At 38.5% G+C, this 19,541-nt stretch overlaps 1 protein-coding gene across 5 annotated transcripts in view; it reads right to left on the bottom strand.

Annotated features, from left to right (window-relative positions):
* Window positions 1–19,541, bottom strand: part of crtc3 (CREB regulated transcription coactivator 3) — a 46,709-nt gene that overhangs the window by 15,545 nt on the left and 11,623 nt on the right. For 3 of the 5 annotated variants that reach the window (XM_054771817.1, XM_054771814.1, XM_054771813.1), the window contains exons 3-6: window positions 16,950–17,078; window positions 11,752–11,813; window positions 3,839–3,901; window positions 562–665 (exon numbers count right to left, since the gene is read on the bottom strand). In XM_054771817.1, coding sequence (XP_054627792.1) covers window positions 562–665; window positions 3,839–3,901; window positions 11,752–11,813; window positions 16,950–17,078 — 358 coding nt within the window. The remainder of the gene's footprint in view (window positions 1–561; window positions 666–3,838; window positions 3,902–11,751; window positions 11,814–16,949; window positions 17,079–19,541) is intronic. The other 2 variants (XM_054771816.1, XM_054771815.1) reach the window with 1 other exon arrangement.

The raw sequence follows: 19,541 nt of genomic DNA, 5'->3' as shown, positions 1-19,541 counted from the left end.
GATTTGACCATCCAAAGGCACACAGATTGCTTTTAGGGGAAAAACACAAACATTTCAATTCAAATAGTTGAATGAATTAATTGTGACTTTCTGCATATCAAGATTTTAACAAAAAAGAATAGACGTGTAGCCCAAATTAAAGATAGGCATGTCTAAAAACAGCAGACTGTGTTGTCTGTTAATAAATCACCAGTGGAAAGAAACACAAACATCATAAACTATCATAACTACAATAACACTGGTGTAAGCATGGGAGCATACGCAGGCGGATAGGGCTATTATACAATGATCTGCAGTCTGAACCCTTACCACAAAGTATAATAAACTGAATTAAGATGAACATAGTATGGATGGCAACAAAAATGTCACATACAGTAGCTGTTACAATGTCCAGAGTAAGAATTTATAGTTTTGCTTACAGAAAAAATGTATTCCCAATAAAAGACAAGAAAGCACATGAAGAAACAGCAGGCGCAAGCAGTGCTCTAAGTGTGTGTGTGTGTGTGTGTGTGTGTGTGTGTGTGTATAAAACTATACCACACACTTCACTCTTACACTCACCATTACGCTGAGGGGGACCTCGGCCCATCTGCTTGTTCATGCTGAAGGGGTCCTGTGGGTTTGGGTTCATAGCACTTGTATGAAGAGCAGAGTCTGAGTTGGTTCTGTGTAGGAGGAAGCAGACACGTATTCAGTGTGTTCTAGCACCTTGGACAGAGGCAGATGACATCCCAGGGCCATAAGTTCAATGAGTCATTTTGCTTCCTCCGCATTAATCTGCATTGTTATGCTGACCTAACACCAGAAAAAAAACCCTGGGAGATACAATTTGGGAAAATATAGAGAAAACAACACATTTCTGCAGAACATTTTCCTCATCTACCTAGTTAGCCTGAAAAATCACACCAAGAGATCACACCAAACAATTCTGTTAAAAACACAGTCTATATGCCTATTACTCATAATATGGGAAACCATTGCTTATTATTCCCAAAAATAAGATGATCAAGGAATAACTGAAATACACATAACAAGGGTTTTCACAATAATTTATCAATAATTATATATATTGTATAATATAAAAATATTACATGTCAGTTAAGCTACAGCAGGGGTGTCTAAACGTTTTCCACCAAGGGCCACATAGTAAAAAATGAAAGGATGCAAGAGCTACTTCATATTTTGTAAAGCAACACATGTTGATGTGCTAAAAGGTTACATATATTTTAAAAAAAAACTGCATCTCAGCTTTGTCATATAGGTGAAAAAGCGTATTATTAATATGAACTTCACACTTTGTTTCCCCCCCCCATTTTTGCGTTATTTTTTTAATTTTGTAAATATTTTCTTCTTGTACTATTATTATTCTATTCCCAGAATATTTTGATCTTATTCCCATAATATGATCACTTTTCCCCAACCTATTTTTTTCATTACAACTTTATTTTGTCTTGTTTGTTTGCCATATTTCATCCCACGCCCCAAAAACATGCATGTTAGGTTACTTGGTGACTCTAAATTGTCCATAGGTATGAATGTGAGTGTGAATGGTTGTTTGTCTATATGTGTCCTGCGATTGACTGGTGGCAAGGCCGGGGTGTACCACGCCTCTTGCCCGAAGTCAGTTGGGATAGGCTCCAGCATACTCCCACGACTCTTGTGAGGACAAGCGACATACAAAATGGATGGATGTTTCTCATATTACGACTTCAAAAAAAAAACCTATTCTTTCTTTAATATTTCAACTCTATGCCACTAAACTGACATTATTTTTCTTCAAACTATGAGTTTATCTATTTATTATTTTTTCTCGTTAGAATACAACTTTCTTCTCTTAATATTTTGACTTCAGTCTCGTAAAATTACACGTTTTTTATATTTCTGCTGTGGCTTTTTTATTTTATTTTGAACTTTCTTCTTGTAAATATTCTTCTAGTAATTATGATTTTATTACCATAATATTTTGAGTCTTATAACATAACTTTTTCCGCAACCTAATGTCCCAAAAATTATAACTTTTTTTGTTTTTACTTTATTTCCATAATATAATATACATTATATTACACATAACGTATACTATAATAATATAACGTATTTTTTTAATATTTCACCTTTATGCTACTAAAATGTTATTTTTCCTCATAATATTATGATGTTATACTCGTAATTATGTCTATATTCCCACAATATTTTGACTATTATATATTTTATTGCATTATTTTATTGTTTAAACTAAATTTTATTACACATTATTATTATTTCATTTCTGCTGTTCTCTTTTTAAAGTTTTCTTGTTAAATTATATTTTTAGAATGCACCGTGGGCCAATAAAAAAACTCTGCAGAGTACAAATGGCCTCCGGGCTGCACTTTGGACACCCTTGAGCTACAGTATCTCACAAAAGTGAGTACACGTCCAAGTCCTCCGAGGATAAGGCAATCAAAACCTCGGTTTTCAAACGCCCGCTCAGTTTTCGATGAACATTTTCGGTTCATATACACTGTATCAGTTATGGTACAACATTGTGCGTATTTATCAATGAATCGATGACTCGTTTCTATCGTCTTTGCCTGTATATTCTTCCGTGTCACTCGCTTCGCTTCTCTCCTATTTCATCTGTGTCTGTTGTACAGTATTTAGAGTCGCAATGTTTAGTGCCAATTGACAGATTTGATTGGCTGAGCAGCATCCAGTGGGAGGGTTTCACTAAGGGTACGATTTGTTGATGAGCTCATCAATCAGTACTATGAAGGCTAAAAAAGTCAGTCACAATAGAAGCGGCCGTCAAACCTTTAAAGGAAAACTGCACTTTTTTCCATAATCCTTATGTGAGCCATGAATTGTTAGGCCGATCGAACTACCTTCCTTAGCCATAACATGTCTAGCTACTAGCTGGCTAGCGACTAGCTTCACCACAGACTCGTTCGTAGGGTGTTAGCATTGCGCTCACAAAGCCTCAGACACTACCAAAAGGTAAGGCTACATATTCGAGATGCCGCATGTTTGCGACGACTCATCCAAGAGGTCACAAAAGACCCCACAGCAATATCCATGGAACTGCAGGCCTCATTTGCCTCAGTTAAGGTCAGCGTCCATGACTCCACCATAAGACAATCACTTTTTCCACACAGGGCCATGTGGTTTGGATTTTTCTTTTTCCCTTAATAAATGTTTCATTTAAAAACTGCATTTTGTGTTCAGTTGTGTTGTCATTAACTAATATTTAAATTAGTTTGATGATCTGAATCGTTTAAGTGTGACAAGCATGCAAAAAAATATAAAGAAGGGCGGCAACAATTTTTTCCATTACTGCATATATACTTGTTAAGATTCAATTCAATTCGAACCCTTTGGAATGGATTTATAACGAAAACAGAGGTACCACTGTAATTGTATTGACAGTAAACAGCACATAAAAGGATGTGAAGAGAATGAGAGTAAGGGTATGTTAATCATGAGCCTGGGTGCTAGGTTGCAGAAGGGCTTGACTCCTAAAGCTGGGTTAGTCAGAAAGATATTACTGATTAATGTCTCGGGTACCAAGCTGTATAGATGAGCAGCAAACATTTGGGGGAAAAAAATATTGAATAAATCAACAGCAGAGACATTAGTTCAGACTCGGTTGCCTTTCAGTGCTTGAGCGGAAGAGATGGTTATTGTGATGTTACAAATGGAAGAGAGCAAAAATAATGAGAGCAAATCGAAAGCAGGACATTATGTTGCCAAATGAGATGGCAGAAACACACTGAACATAATGTTGACCGCTGCATGAGCGAGGGATAAAGCAGTTAACAGACACCAGGGCAAAGAGAGGAGAGGGAGAGGGGTCAAGGGTCACCTGTTGAGTTGTGATATTAATCTAAACCCTGGTCGTTTTTCCTCATTCCACGGGGGCTGATCCCTTCAAAAGAAACAAATGTATTAGGAGTTAAGCGTCATGTTTGGAAAGAGTGTTTCAAATATATTGTGTAAGCTCTCTGATGCAGAAAAGCCCTAGAACAAAGTCAGGAGAATCTTTTACAACAGTCAATAAAATAACAATAATGATACAATGGGGGAAAATCATTTTTTGATCCCCGTTTTTTTTCCGTTTTACAAAAGACATGAGGAGTCCAGAATTTTTTTGCTAGATTTCTTTAAACAGAAAGTTACAGAATATCAACAAAAACCCCAGGAAAAAAAATTAAATAATGGTTATAAATTAATTTGCACTTGAGTGAAATTGAATTAAGTTATCCCCTAAACCGTTACAGTTAGAAGGCGGACCTTCTGGGAATGGATTAATGACCCTAACCAAGGTTTCACTCTAACAATTCCAGCCCCAGAGGATTGGCCACAAAGTTTCTAGGGAACACTTTGAGCTGGAATGTAGGGTTTGGCAGAAGGAAGACACCCTTATCCTCATCCCCAAACCAAAGACCACACTAACAGAAAGAGCAGCCAGATCACCCACTCTCTTAGCTGATGCGATGGCAATCAGAAACAGGATCTTCCAGCTAGATGGGGCAAGGGTTCAAAATGGAGGGAGTAAAAGTGTCGGAGGACCACCTGAAAATCCCAAGGAGGGAGCAAAAGCATCCTCATAATCTTCATAAACTGTGTTGCAAGGGTTCAACCCATCACATGGGCTATGAACGATGCAAATTGCGGTGAGATAACATCTGATAGTGGACCATGACGGCCCTTGGTCCAAAAGCCCGTGAAAGCGCCAGCATTGCCGTTTAAGGGCCACATGTGAAGATTCAGGGCTACGGGCTGAGAAAGCCATGTCTTACCCTGTCCCTGTGAGAGTAAGGCTGCGTTCACACGGCAGGTCAATTCCGATTGTTTTGCTCATATGTAACCTGTGTCTGATTTTTCAAAGTCAGCGTGAACAGTACATTTCCAATTTTTTCAACTGCGACTCAGGCCTCATCTGTATGTAGATAGAAACTGGCCAAGAAAAGAGAGCACAAATTGAGGCAATGAGGCAAAGGTGACGTGCTTTTGCACAAGTGCGTCACTTCCAGGAAGCTTTGCGTTCACATTGACACGTCACATTTCTTTGGTAATGTGAACGACCACATAATACTGTAGATCAGATCGGATATTAACACAAAATCCGAATTGAGCATCATACCCTGCAGTGCAAATGTAACCTATGTCTAGCCTGACTGGCAGACGCCATGGTTGCTCATGGTTGGTGTGCACCCACATGTGTGTTTAATTTGGTATAATGCTCCTGACCCGAGGGTTCACTGAAATGAAACCGCACTGTAGGACAATCCACTACAATAAATGGCCATTATTGAAATCATATTTCAATTAGGGGTGTCACAAGACACCCAGCTCACGACATGAGAGAATACACGGGCTCACGAGAATGAGATGAGAATTTAACATTAATTTTAAGAAAAGTACAATGAAAAAAAAGATGACTGGACATGTTTGAGGTAAGTCTGTTCGTGTTGATAGGCTCACCTTGCTCATTCGGTTTGAAGCTGGAATATTCCCACACTGGGGCTGTGACATTTTGCTTTGCAATATTTTTTTCCTCCTAATTACCTCGCATTGCTCCTAACGAAATGTACTTGCTGCACTCTCATATGACAGCGGCGCTAGGGACAAAGCGACTGTAAGACTAACAAGAGGTTTCACTCCATTCAAGACATTGTTCTATGAAATGCCGTTCTATGAAGTGTCCAGGTGCTGAACACTTGAAGTGTCCAGGTGCTGAACCAATGCACAGAGTGAATCACTTTTTGAGAGACGATGAAAAAGACACCGCATGCACATGGCAATATACAGTATATGGACTGGTAAAACTATCAAATTCATTTTCTTTTAATGTGTGATTAATTTATTATTTTCACGAGGCAGTTTTTTTCTGAATTAGAAATCTTGTCACGTTTTAATCTTGTGACACCCCCAATATAAATATATTAAAACATTTATTTGCCAGGACAGCTGGCTTATAATACATTATGATAATAAGGATGGTATTGTATTTGCTGGCACACACACACTGGCAATTTTCAAAGAGGTCAGCAATAACCCCACCGAAGACTTGAATAACCACCCAAAATAATGGCCACACAAACTCCAGGAGGGAAGCAGACATTTTAAAATATCCCTCCTTTGAAGGACATTTTACACTACCATCTCCAGGGAGTTTGGTCAGATTCCATCCAAGAGAGGCTAGTACAAAAACACAAGGCCAAAGACTGGTAAAAAAAGAAGGGGGGGGTTCATGGGATTTAGACCATGACTTTGACCCTGAATCAGACACACGAGTCCAATACAAACAACTCAACACTGACAACAAGCTTGATACAACTAATACAAAACATAATACACGCTTAACGTCAACACAGCAGCTCTGCAACACTGTCAATCTTTGGAGAAAAAAAGCATCACTATTTAATCAGCAGTGTTTGCCCTACCATAATATTTGTATTTATATCACGCAGTCCACCCTTGAAGGTCATGTTCATTTTATTTTCCACATAGCGCCAGATAATAACAGAAGACATTTAAGGATACCTTTGCTACAGAACAGATCATGTTATTTGTTGTATTTACACGACAACGTGTCATTTCTTTCTCAACATGGCCGCGCATTTCCAATTCTCATCTGCTCTCTGTACCGCGCACGCCAGGAGGAGGGAGCACATGTCGTAATGTTTTCCAAGAAGACTGAATTTGTGACGATGATGCCTGGATGCATGCCGGTGTGTACAAACGTATCAAACAGCCGTATTTTAACACCAAAATGTAATTGTATTAAAAAATGAATTAAACTAGACTTAAAGTCATACGTGTGCATTTAGTTAGTCAGTAGCTGACACAGCAGCTACAATCTCCAAGTTGGACATACAGTAATCGGTGTACTAATTAAACAACAGCGCTATTTCAAATACGACGTCTCAATCCACACAGGCACACATAATATCAGGTCCAGCTTTTTTTTAATTATTATTTTTTTAAAGTATTTTATGATCATGTCTGAAATCTAAATCGAAATTAGAAAACAATGAATCGTTTGGCTCTGTGTTGGGGTCAGAATACTTGATGGTTGGTAGGGGATCAAACACTTACTCCCCTCAATCAAATACAAACATGTTTAGCATTCTTTTTTTCTGGATTCTGGACAGTACCAACACATTTTGATCTTTAAGTAAAGGAAATAAAGCAGTAAAGTACACTGAGAAACATTTTATAATGGCATCCAATAACTGAGGTGGTGTGTGCTGTCTTGTAATTCTCCCTGAGGGAGTTCCTCTCAGCACATGAGTGATGCAAGGATCTTGTGTCGAGAAATTGTTAAGATTAGAATCACTATCCAAAAAGCCCCATCAAGCTGCCCTCATATTAGAGCTTTTCAAAATATTTGGAATACAGTGCTATGATGTGCTTTGGAGGCTTGGAACATATGGAAGTGGGCCAAAATCCACCAGTAAGGGGGAGGTAGCCATTTTACATACTGTGTCAACAATCTGCCGCAGTTCGGCGCAGGAAGCCACGTTTGGTCTGCACAGACTTGACAATGCTGGTGCCAATCACATAGAAGAAATGATATAATAAGCCTAAAGAAAGTGAAGGAGAGCAATGTTCTGATTTTCATAATAGCCTATTATTTAAAAAAAACAAACATATACAGTACCTCCAGTATTTTTTATATATGTGTGGGCACACCAATTCCGCCCACTCTTACTGTATTTAAGGCCTAAGCTACCAGCACTTATTAGTTTGCTGACGAAGCTCTTCGGATGAGGAGCGAAACGTCCGACACCTTCTACACAGAAGTACAGATGACGTCTCAAGAAGCCTTTTCCTCTATGTGTTTTGTTGTTAATGTGAGAAACACACACAATGCATTGTAAGGTGTGGTTCCGGGAGGTTATATTTATCAGTCATACTCCACGATATCATAAAAACAGCTTGCCAACATATTGGATCAACCCCTTTAGGTCTACTTACAAAGGCTACATTGTGTCATGTCTTAATTCATTTGAACTTAACTCATTCAATCCCAGCCATTTTTCAAAGACAACTCCTTCAGTACCGGCCATTTTAGACGATTTTGACTGATCTTTCAAGGCACACAGAATATTGTGTTCTATGGCTCTATACACATGGAACCTACCAAAAGAAAGAGTAGACTCCCGTCTTTCATCAGAAAAATAAAGTTTGTTTCTACCTTTTTCCGTTCTTTAGTAATCAGCAGTAGAACATAGGTAAGTTTCAGGAAAATATCAGTTCTCGACTAGAAAAGGGAGAAAACCAGCTTTTTGTGAAAAGATACATTTCAAGCATAACTTTCACTTTGACACAAATATTTTTTGCTTTTGTGACAGCTCAAATATCTAAACAACTATACCAACATAAACAACACAAAAAGGGGTTGTTTCATATCAAAATAACAATGAATTTACAAATACAACACCATGAATGATTTACAATTTGCACATTTGGAGTTTGCACAGTGCGCGTGTGTGTGCATGTGTTAAAATTTCCCTACAATGCGCAACCTTCTGCACGCTACACTCCTCCACGCTCTGTCACTTCCTCCTTCCTGTCATGAATGTTTTTTCCGTTCACATCGTCCCTGCGGAGCTCTTATCAAATGCACTTCTGTCACCTTGTGGCCGTTTTTATGGCTTAAAATTTCTCTGAAGTGAAATCCGTTAGTGGAGAGTTTCATCATCACCTCTTTTGACCTCTTCCGCATAAAAACCTAAAAGACATATAAATACTTTTTTGGATCGTGCGTTCGGGTTTATAAAAACGTATAACTACGTCTTTGGGATTGAATGTGTTGTTACAATTTAAGGGCCGCTGACACAAGACTGTAAAAAAAAACAAAAAAAAACAAAAAAAACAAAAGAAAAACAGAAAAACTGACGTTGAGGCTGCTCGTTTGCTCTGCATTGAAGTGTAAACATTGACAGATGCAACTTCTCTGTGATTAAGATACTTTATTCCGGTAACTCAAATTCTTCAAATAAGTTAAAATTAATAAGTTATAAAGTTATAAATATATATGTATGATCTATGCTGATATCGAATGGATAACGGAATCGGCTGAGATTCAAGGCTGCAATATTGGACGCCCCTAATGTAAGTTTCACTTTAGTGTCTCACAGAAACTATGTTGCCTTCAAGGGCCGCCAAACAAAGTGCAAGATCTCAGCGCTTGACAAAAAAACATTATCAGAGAAGCATAAGATAAAGACATGTAACATGCAAAAATTGTGGGCTTTTTTTGGTACAGTGGTACATTTTACCTGTATTATCAATTTATATCAAGTTATTATAAATTATTACTGACTATATGTGGGAATTTCAGCGGGAAAAACAACCTGTTTTTGTATAAACTAAACCTAGAGTAATTAAATCAAAAACTGTAATAAACAATTAAAAAAAAAAATCTTAACAAAAATCTGCGAGTTTGCCTGGCTGTGAATGCTAAAGGGCGAAAGTGCTGGGATCCACTGTAGATCACTAAAAATACACTTTTGCCTTAAAAAAAACTGTTGCTCTCATGTAAACAGGTCCTTAAATTATCAAGTGGAAAATCACTCATCAAAAAGCATAATAGACCAAACCTGTGTCCCTTTTTCTACAACGAAGTTTGTGTTATGTGCTTTGAGTCACATGGCTCTCAAGCAGAATCACACCCACTCTGAGAGCCCTGATGTTTGGTTGCTCTGTGAGGACGTTTGTGAGCCAACCTGTTTTGTAGCATCGACAAAGGCAAGAGGGTGTGGGCCTTATTCATGTCTCCGGCACAAGCTGTTACATTGGGCTCAACATAGAGCCTGCTGAGTATCAGTGTCGGCACGATGTTACTGGTCCCCCGCCAAGCAAGCACACGAAACTCAAAAGTGAAAGAAACTAAGTGGGGAGGAGCTTGGCTGAGCTTTTCCAGAACTAGGTCTTAATTCACTCTCTTGTAAACACCTTTGTCACCGATTCCGTTCATTACTTTTATGGACAGAATTTCTAGTTGCAGCCATGTCTTTGAGGGGTTCGGTTTGGGGGCTGCAGGATCGGGTCTCTGCTTTGTGCAGATGATGTGGTTCTGCTGGCTTAATTGAGCCATGACTTTCAAACTTCACTGGATCGGTTCGCAGCCGAGTGTCAAGTGGACGGGCCGAGAATCAGCCCCTCAAGGTCCGAGTCCATGGTTCTCGACCAGAAAATCCCATCCCCTACCATCTCCAGGTATGCGATGATATCCTGCCCCAAAGAATGGAACGCAAGATCGACAGGCGACTGGTGTGACATCTGCAGGGATGCGGACTCTGCATCAGTCCGTTGTTGTGAAGAGGGATCTGAGCTGAAAGGCAAAGCTCTCAATTTACTAGTCAATCTACATTCCTACCCTCACCTATGGTCTTGAGCTTTGGGTAGTGAAAGGACAAGACCGTGGGTACAAGCGGCCAAAATGAATTTTCTTTGTAGAGTGGCTGGCCTCTCCCTTAGAGATAAGATGAGAAGCACTGGCATCCGGGAGAAACTCGGGAGTAGAACCGTTGCTCCTCCTCATTGAGAGGAGCCGAGTGAGGTGTCTCGGTTATGTGGCCAGAATTCCTCCCGAGGTGTTCAGGGCATGTCCGATCCGTAAGAGGCCTCGGGGAAGACCCAGGACACATTGGAGAGACTATGTCTCTCAACTGGCCTACAGTGGTACACAATTTTGCGTGCCAATGGCGTGTCAGTGTGTAAATTGGTCATGAACAGCTGTGAAGTATGTGTAAAATGTGTGCCAGTAAGCAAAGAAAATTTTGAAATGTTCAAAATTTGTGGTACGCATAATTTCAGTAAACTAGTCGTGAATGCACCGCAACCAATGTGCAAACAATGCAGGCGGTGTGTATCAAAGCGTGCATCTGCATGTCTCATTCACATCAATGGGTTAACTTTTCCACCACCTCTTGGAGCAACTCGGGGGGGGATTCTAAAATAATTTCTGTGGCATCTCCAATCTTCCTTGTGATTTCTTTTAATAATTAATCATAATGCCCAAAGTGATGTCTTCTCGTCAGCAATTCCCTCTCCCACACTGTCTGTGTCTCTTTTTTTCCTAGTCTATTGCTTCACCGATGTGGTAACAATGCATACCCATGCGGGAACAATGCGTGTCGTGTGTACTATTGTCGTGTGTCAAACTAAACAGTACTTGACAATGTGTAATAAGTCGTGCGGGAGCGTAGTCATTTCGTGCCAATTAAATTTGATCAAATGTAGAAATTACTACAGCTACTGCTTGGACATTAACACAGGTACAGCTGTCGAACTATTGAAAAAAGGACCCGCCGAGTGACACTGGGAACAGTAACGCAATTAATTGGTGAACAATTAATTAATTTATTTATTTATTTGCGTTTACAATCCTGCCTCGCACACTGCCACTCCCATATTACACGTTTTATCATTCACAGTAATAAAGATTGAGACCATTGGATCAGTTGTTTTTGTGGAATGCTTGATGCGTCCCAACCTCAACCAGACTCTACCTCCAGAGGCCCCCAGGTAAGTGGAGTTTGAGACCCCTGCTCTACGTGGTCTCACCTTTACAATTCTCTTCTGCTCTCTCTTTTGCATGCAGAGGAGCAATGGCATTAAATAAATGACACACCTTATTTCTGACTTTGTGGGTTATTTTGCCATATCTTCCTATCATGTATCATGTTGACTTGCACAGAAATGACACAGCACAAAACAGTCAGCATTTTTAAAGGGAAGAAGAGCAAAAGAGACACTCACCTTCTCCAACTGTTGTCCGGAGGTGGGGAGAGGTATACTGTTCCATACGGAGAACTCTCTATGTGGCTTTTGGTCAAGGACAATTTTTGGCAGAATCTAAAAAGGCCATAGTTATGTTAGTCTAACTAGTCTCTGTGGACATACAGTATTTGCTTGTATAAAATAGTGTGATCAAAGAGCTATTCATACTGGATTAAAATGACAAATGACGAAGGCCATCCCTTGTTCTAGTCATTACCTGTGCAGGCACTGACAAGACAATTCAGTATATACAGTACAAAGGATTTTCAAAGTGTGAGCCGGCCTACCCTGGGAAGTGCCAGAAGAAGGGGAGGTGCAGCAGCTTAAATGGGCCCTACTATGCTTTTCAGCTTTTCTAACCTATAGATGTTGTTACAATGTTGTATGCTCGTGTTAAACGATGCCAACGCGGTTTGCACAGTTGGAAGTGAATCCTGATAGCAGTTTTGGATGGCTCTGCATGCTGTTTTACAGAGTTTTTTTTGAACACCTTGTTTCACTGACGTCAATGCAACCCGGACTTCCTTATATGGACATGCCGAGATACACCGTGGGCATACATTCTGTTCACCGTGTTAGCAATGGCTCCCAGGAAATGTTTGTTCGGTTGTGAGGGAATACTAATTTGTTTAGCTTTCCTAACGAGGCAAGCATCAGGCAGAAGTGGTTGGAGTTGCTGATTCCCAGCCAGCAAGAAAAAAATACGCTCATCTGTCAACGGCACTTCACACGGGACTGTTTTGTGAACATGTGCCAATACAAGGCGGGATTATCCGCCAAACTGTTGCTGAAGTCTGACGCCTTTCCAACGTTACTTGGTCGTGTTGAGTCGGAAGATCAAGCTATAAGTAACAATTTATCAGTGTTCTAACTGTGTTTATTTTGTATAAATAATCGGACAAAAGCAGTTCTATGTATAGCATTATAGTATTGTACAGTAGACGCCCTTACAACATAAATAATCTGTTCCGAGAGCGTTTATGCAATAGGGATTTTATGTTATACGAAGAGCAAAATACATGTAAATAGCCTAAGCCATTCCAAGATCTTCCCAAACTCACCCTTTGGCCCTTCAAAATATTCAAAGTCCACCAAATGTGGTGGGAAAATATAAGAAAACGTTAGCATAAACATAGTAAAGTAACATTCCAATGTAAAATAGGGTAATAAATAAGATTCCTGTAAATGAATACAACTGAAAGGCGTCACCGAGTGTACAGTACTCTGTTAGTCTGAATTTGCACCGACTAAAAAAACAAACAAACCTTGAACCGACTTTAAAGTTGCCAAATTTTTAAATTTTTATGTTTTCATGAAAGAACTGAAGCTGTACTTCAAATCAATATCCTCTGCTAATGACAAGAAAGGTATCAAGACTATAAATCTATGCTCCCACTTCAATATCCTTAATTCAATTTAATTTTAATTGCTCATGTCCCCTGGTGTAACTTACTTTAATTATTGTTATTATCATCTTTATTTTTTAAATTTTTGTATTTATTATTCAATTTATTTATTTTTTTGTATTTATTTATCACTTTTCTGTTACATTTTTATTTCTTTAATCTTGATTTCTGTGTGATTTATTTTGTGTTTTTGTTATCCAACTGTTATTTTTCAATGCCCATGGTTTGATGCACTATTAGTGTAATTTGTAAGGCATTAATAAAGTTGATAAAAAAAAAAACGCTTTACGTTATATGGAAGGTATGGAGGTTTACGTTATGGGAGGTACTACTGTATGTTAAAAGCGTACATTTTAAAAATAAAAAAGGACTTTCTACAGGCTGTAATCTGCATTGAAAAACACTGTTCGGCATACACCCATCACATACTTGGAAATCGGCCGATACAGACTGGTGGCCGATCAATCGGAGCGTCCCTAGTACTTGCATTTTGCACTGGTGGAGTGTAACCTGATTTTGAGTAGGGCATTGAAATGCAAAAAGAAATGGGGGCAAATTCCAGTCGTCAATTGCAAAACGAAAAGCCTCACTTTACATCATGACTGGTGTGTAGAATGGATGATTTGGAGCAGTTGACACGCATGAACAATGCGATTGTGACTGGGCTTCCCAGTGTAAATGACAACAAAGGAGGACAAGATGATCTTGATCCAACAGAGCAATAGCTGGCTAACTTTCTGCAACCTAAGGGGGTGGATGTGGACATCAACATTGATACATGCATTCCAATGTATGGTCGGTAACAACATCACATCTGTCAATATCATGAAGTTCAACAGAAAAAAAACATGATGGCATTGATGAGGCAGAGAAGTAAGTTGAAAGAAAAACAGCTACATCAATGAGCATCTGACAAAACGCAACGCTGACCTCACCAAAGAAGGCACGCAACTTAAGAAAATTCAAGGCACTTGGAGCTCCAACTGCAAAATCTACATCTATGTCTTTTTTTTTAACCTTCCTTTCTTTCCACACAGGAAGTGAACAAAATATAAATAACAAAACGTAGGCCAGTGAAATATCGTGACAACATATAAAAGTTATGGTGTGAATAACATGCTATACCATACCAATTTATTAAAAACACAGCTGACCAAAAGGTTTAAGCTCAAAAAGTGAAAATCTGCACAAAAATATGTGTTTAATGTCATTTTGTGTCAGGCATTCACACTGTCATGACCTGCTGATAGCAAAGGCAACAAGGCTTTCTATCTTTGAACATGATGAGGTTGAACTACACAAGCAAGAGGGTGCTGATGATGGACGCAGTAAGCATAAAGAAAATTTATATTTCTTAAAAGATCTTGAGCATTATTGGCGAAAAAAAGTCAAGTGGTAGACCCCCAAAAAATTCCACCTGCGCTTAAACCGGATGTCCAACCAGCTTTGACCATCCACCACCCAAATTAAGGTCCTTATGATGCTGACTACAGCCTACTAACCATGACATAACCAAGATGGAGCTTCAGGTTGTAGCATGGCATCAATTGGTGGCTATGTGGAGATGTGGCAGCGCTGTCCTGTTGAAAGAGCCAGCCATCACCAGCATCACAGATTGGGGGACCTCAGTTCAGAGGAATACCCGCTGTAGCAGCCCTACTTAGTTAATCATAGAGCTTAAATTAAAAATAAGTTCAATAACTCCCAGCATCCTAAGAATCATGCAGACTGGAATGTGATGAGTGAACATCGGTTCTTGCTAAAAGACAATGAAATGAGAACTGTTCTGGTTTCGCACAAGGAAGTACATTGTATTCTTGTTCAGCTTCCTGAGTTTACATTCTCACACTCATCCCAGACAAAACATCCAGTCAGAGGAGTGAAAATTCTCACTTTGTGCTGTATTTTGGTTCACTGAGAAGCTTTTCTGTGCCACAACTACTTTGATCAGACTGAAAATACATTTCTTTAACACAGTCTGTGTCTAAACATAATAGTTAATTACTAAAGAACTAGAAGCTTGTATGAGATCATACAACACAGGAAGCACAATTTTTTTCAACGATCACGCGACACATTGACAGGCCATTAAATCACTGCTCTCAAGAGGCATATATAGAATAAACACTCCCCCTCACACACATGGGGGCGTGCAGTTGGATCAGTGTGCAATGTAGGTTACATGCAAATGAAGCATATTGGGTGTGAATCCATATCAAGCAATTCCAAAGCCCCTCATTTGTCTGCTGACAACCAGTCGGCCTAGAAATAAATGGGTGCCAGTATTAGGAACGACCCCAAAAAAACAAGTGTATTGAATTTAAGACAAATATTAATTCACCTAACATGCTGGCTTTGTAAGATACTTTGCGTTCTGTAGTAATCTTCAAATATAATTAGAGCAACTGATATTATTGGATGCAATTCAAACTTTCAAATAAAAAAAATCAAAAAAATCACAATACCCATGAAATGACTTGGAATTAAGACATACACTCCTGATAAAAACATTAAAACCACTTGAAACATTGCAACACTTGAGAAAATGTCAAGTGTTCGATCTTTAGGAGGCTTTAAGTACAGCTTAAAAATGCAAAAAGAAGAAATAGACTGAAATAGAGTGAGGCAAAAAAAAAACCTGATTATGCAATTTATTGCAAACAAACGTTAAACTGAAATAGGCTGTTCATCAGCTGATCAAAAGTTTAAGACGATAGCTTAAAAAAAAAAATAAAAAAAATAAAAATAAAATGTTCAAAAAAAGACTCTGCAATGAGCAGCTACGCCATCGCCATTCTTGTTAACCACCTCAAAATTTTGTTCCAGCGTGCTTGATGCCAATGTTTTCAGGAGACTCGTGGGAATGTTGCTCCATTTAGTGTTGACATCTTCACTGTCTGAAACTGATGTCCATTTTTGTAAACTTGCCTTGCTGTCCATCTCGAAATGATCTGGATTGGATTTAGATCAGGGGAAAATGCTGGATGGTCCACAAGAATGAGCTTATTCCTCTGGAAGGCGGGCATTGTGAACTGCAGTGTTGACCTATTGAAATAGTTGCATCCAGACAGGGACGGATAACTGAGTGAAACAGTGCAATACACACGGCACAACTACGTGTGGTGCTGTGAACACACACACACACACACACACGGACGGAACCACGTGACACACCAAACCACTGAAGAAGAAAGAACGCATGCGCATGAGTCCATCGTTGCCCGCTTTCCAGACTCGTCTAGACTTAGGAGAAGTGAAATTACTTCTGCAAATCATTATGGAGTATAAGACAACAAAATATCAGGAGAGTATCGAATGAGGTGAGTCATGTCCGTCGAAATACTCAGATATTATGTTGGCTCAGGGCCTGTGGCATTTTTTTTGGATCTACCACTCCACTTGACTGTTTTGTTTCATAACCCTCAGGATCTTTGAATAAATAAGCCTACTCTGCAGATTCTAATCTCTTCGCCCATGAAAAAAAAAAAACTCTCATTCACATATCGTGACTCCACATTCAGTGTATGCAGAAAGCCTCCAACAGCAATGCCCTTCAAGCATAAATCTTGCTCACTATCTCTACATCACTTCAATCAACATGATTGAATGCAGGCTATAAAAGCCTACATTTACGCAGACACTCTTAAAACTGCAGCATATACTTCCATTTAAGCTACATGCATAGCTGAAGCCCATTTCCACATAGCACAATAACATAAAGACAATACGTTCAAATGTCTGACTGTTAGTGACTTCGGTATGGTAGGATATCTGCCGCCCATGCTTGTCAATGGGTCTGCGATGGGGAGAGTTGATGCGGTTGCGTTCCCTGTGGACTCTCTCAACCAGCCCATGGTGGCGAGTACCTCTGACGGAATCCAACCCTGATGGAAAGCCGCCCTGCAAACAGACATGAAAGACAACACACACATGCATTCTTATGAATGGGACTCCCAAATGTAGTTAGCGTTGCTCTTTCTATTTCATGACATTTTGAACACTAGTTTAACACTATTCTGAATGGTGGTCATGGGTCAAAAGTAAAAGGAAGACAGTACCACAGCAGAGTTGTTGGAGACATGTCTGCTCTCATTGTTCACTTGCGACACAATCCAGGTATAAGCCCAAAATATGCCCAAGACACTTATTAAACAACTATAAAATGTATAGGTTCTCACCGCAAATGAATGATAATATAAGATGATTCATGACTGGTGAAGTTAGTGCTTTCGTAGCCTAACAAACAACTTTTGTGTCTCAGCACATAACTATGATGCATTCAAGGACATCACGCAACAGAAACAGTATTGATATTTTATTGCGCATCGAAAATCTAAGTTGGATAAAGGCGGGATTGCTGGAAACATTTAACATAACAAAAATAACATCTAAGAACATACATCGTAATGGTTTATAAATCAGGGGTGTCCAAAGTGCGGCCCGGGGAACATTAGTAGCCGGTGGTAGTTTTTTGGTTTTTTTTGACCCGCAGCACATTATAAAAATATAATTTAACAAGAAAACCAAAAAAAAAAAAAAAAAACCACACACAACAACAACAACTCCGAAAATGGAAAAATCTGCAGTCATTTTACAAGAATAAAGCCAAAATATTAACATTAAAAAGTTGGAATTTAACAAGAAAACACCATAATTTTATGAGAATGAAGTCAGTTTTGGAGCATAAAGATGAAAAATTTAAGTTGTATTATTATGAGAAACAAAAAAACAACGAACAAAGTTATTATTATTATTCTTATTGTTAAAGTCAAAATATTATGGAAATGGTCATGAGAAGAAGATTTACAAGAACAAAGTTTAAATAGTTGGACATTTAAAAACAACAGCAGAAAGAAAGAAAAATGCTACAATTTTCCAAGAATAAAGTCAAAATATTCAGAGAAAAATTCATATTCTAATTTTTAAAAAAAGTTGCAATTTTAAGAGAATAAATTCAGACAAAAAAAATTAGGTTTGGGGAAAAAGTGATAATATTAATTAAAAAATAACTAAATGTTATGTGAATAAAGTCATAATATTATGAGAAGAAAATTTCGGAAGATTATTTAAGATGAAAGTTAAAACATTTGGAAATTAAAGAAAAAAAACAAAAGCAAAAATGCAAAAAGAAAAAAGTACTGAATGTACTTTCAAACCTGCTGTCATTTTGCTTTTGCCTAAGGAGAACAGATGATATGGTATGGTATGTCTATTTGTTTCAGACATGTGTACTGTAACAATTTATATGACTACGGTACATTACATGGTTACATTTAAACAAATCAACATGTCTTAAAAGGAGTAGGAAGAAGCAGAGCTTATATTTAATCCTACCCCTTCCCCATGTCTATTACTGGTAATTCATTCACATAATCTATATTTATGCAAATTTTACATAATTTTGGCCTAAATTAAGCATTTTAAAGCACAAAAAAGGCTAAATGAAGTAAAATACATATATAAATCATTCAGACTTTGTGATATGTAGTATTCTACACTGGTCATTAGGTGTCAGTAATGTTATATTCATAAGACAATAGCCACAGCAGGAAGGACTTAAGTATAAAAAAGAAAGTATAAAAAAAAAGGAACAACAAGGAACTCTCCCAGTCTATATTATGTCTTATGTCTTATTTTCTCTTATTATGTCAACTATATTGGGTAATACGAGTGTAAAGGTGACTATAAAGTTGTTATTTTATGTCTAGGGGGCTCTAATATGGTTAAAAAAAAAAAGTATTTTGAAGGTCATGAACAGGTTTTCTATGCTCTAACAATGAATATATTTCATTTATAAATAAGGAATCCTGCTTCACAGAAATTCCCAGTCAGGTCTGGAACCAATTAACCGCGATGAACGCGGGATTACTCTATCAACTGCATTGGTCTGCTGCATAAGGAGTTGAATCGTGAACATCATGGTAAAGTTGGCTTTGGTATTGATAATGTCAAGGCCAAGAGGAAATTCGACAGAAAAAAGCCCCCTGGTTAAAAGGAAAGCATCTAAGTACAGTGGTACAAATTGAATGCCACATGTTATAGCACCTACACAATTACACAAGGGAGTGCGCCCAGGCCAAAACAGTGTAAAAAAATAATGCTTTTATTTGAAATCCTACTGCTGTGCTGGATCATCTGTTGGGCCAAAGCATGGGGAAAAAAAGAAATTGTGTAAGAAATTTGTACGGACTATTTGTAAATTATGTCTGTCTCCCACAACTGTCAAGATGTGCTGGTAGATGGGGTGTTAAAAAATGGACATGTTAGCTTCATCTTTTTCAGCGTGATAGCACAGAGACTGTCCACCTACCTGGAGAAGAACAAGTACATTGATATATCTATACAGAAGGCCAGCATCCCAGG

This window comes from Dunckerocampus dactyliophorus, chromosome 3 (genome assembly GCF_027744805.1).
Source record: "Dunckerocampus dactyliophorus isolate RoL2022-P2 chromosome 3, RoL_Ddac_1.1, whole genome shotgun sequence".
Taxonomy (NCBI): Eukaryota; Metazoa; Chordata; class Actinopteri; order Syngnathiformes; family Syngnathidae; genus Dunckerocampus; species Dunckerocampus dactyliophorus.
This window is presented reverse-complemented; position numbering and strand designations above follow the sequence as displayed.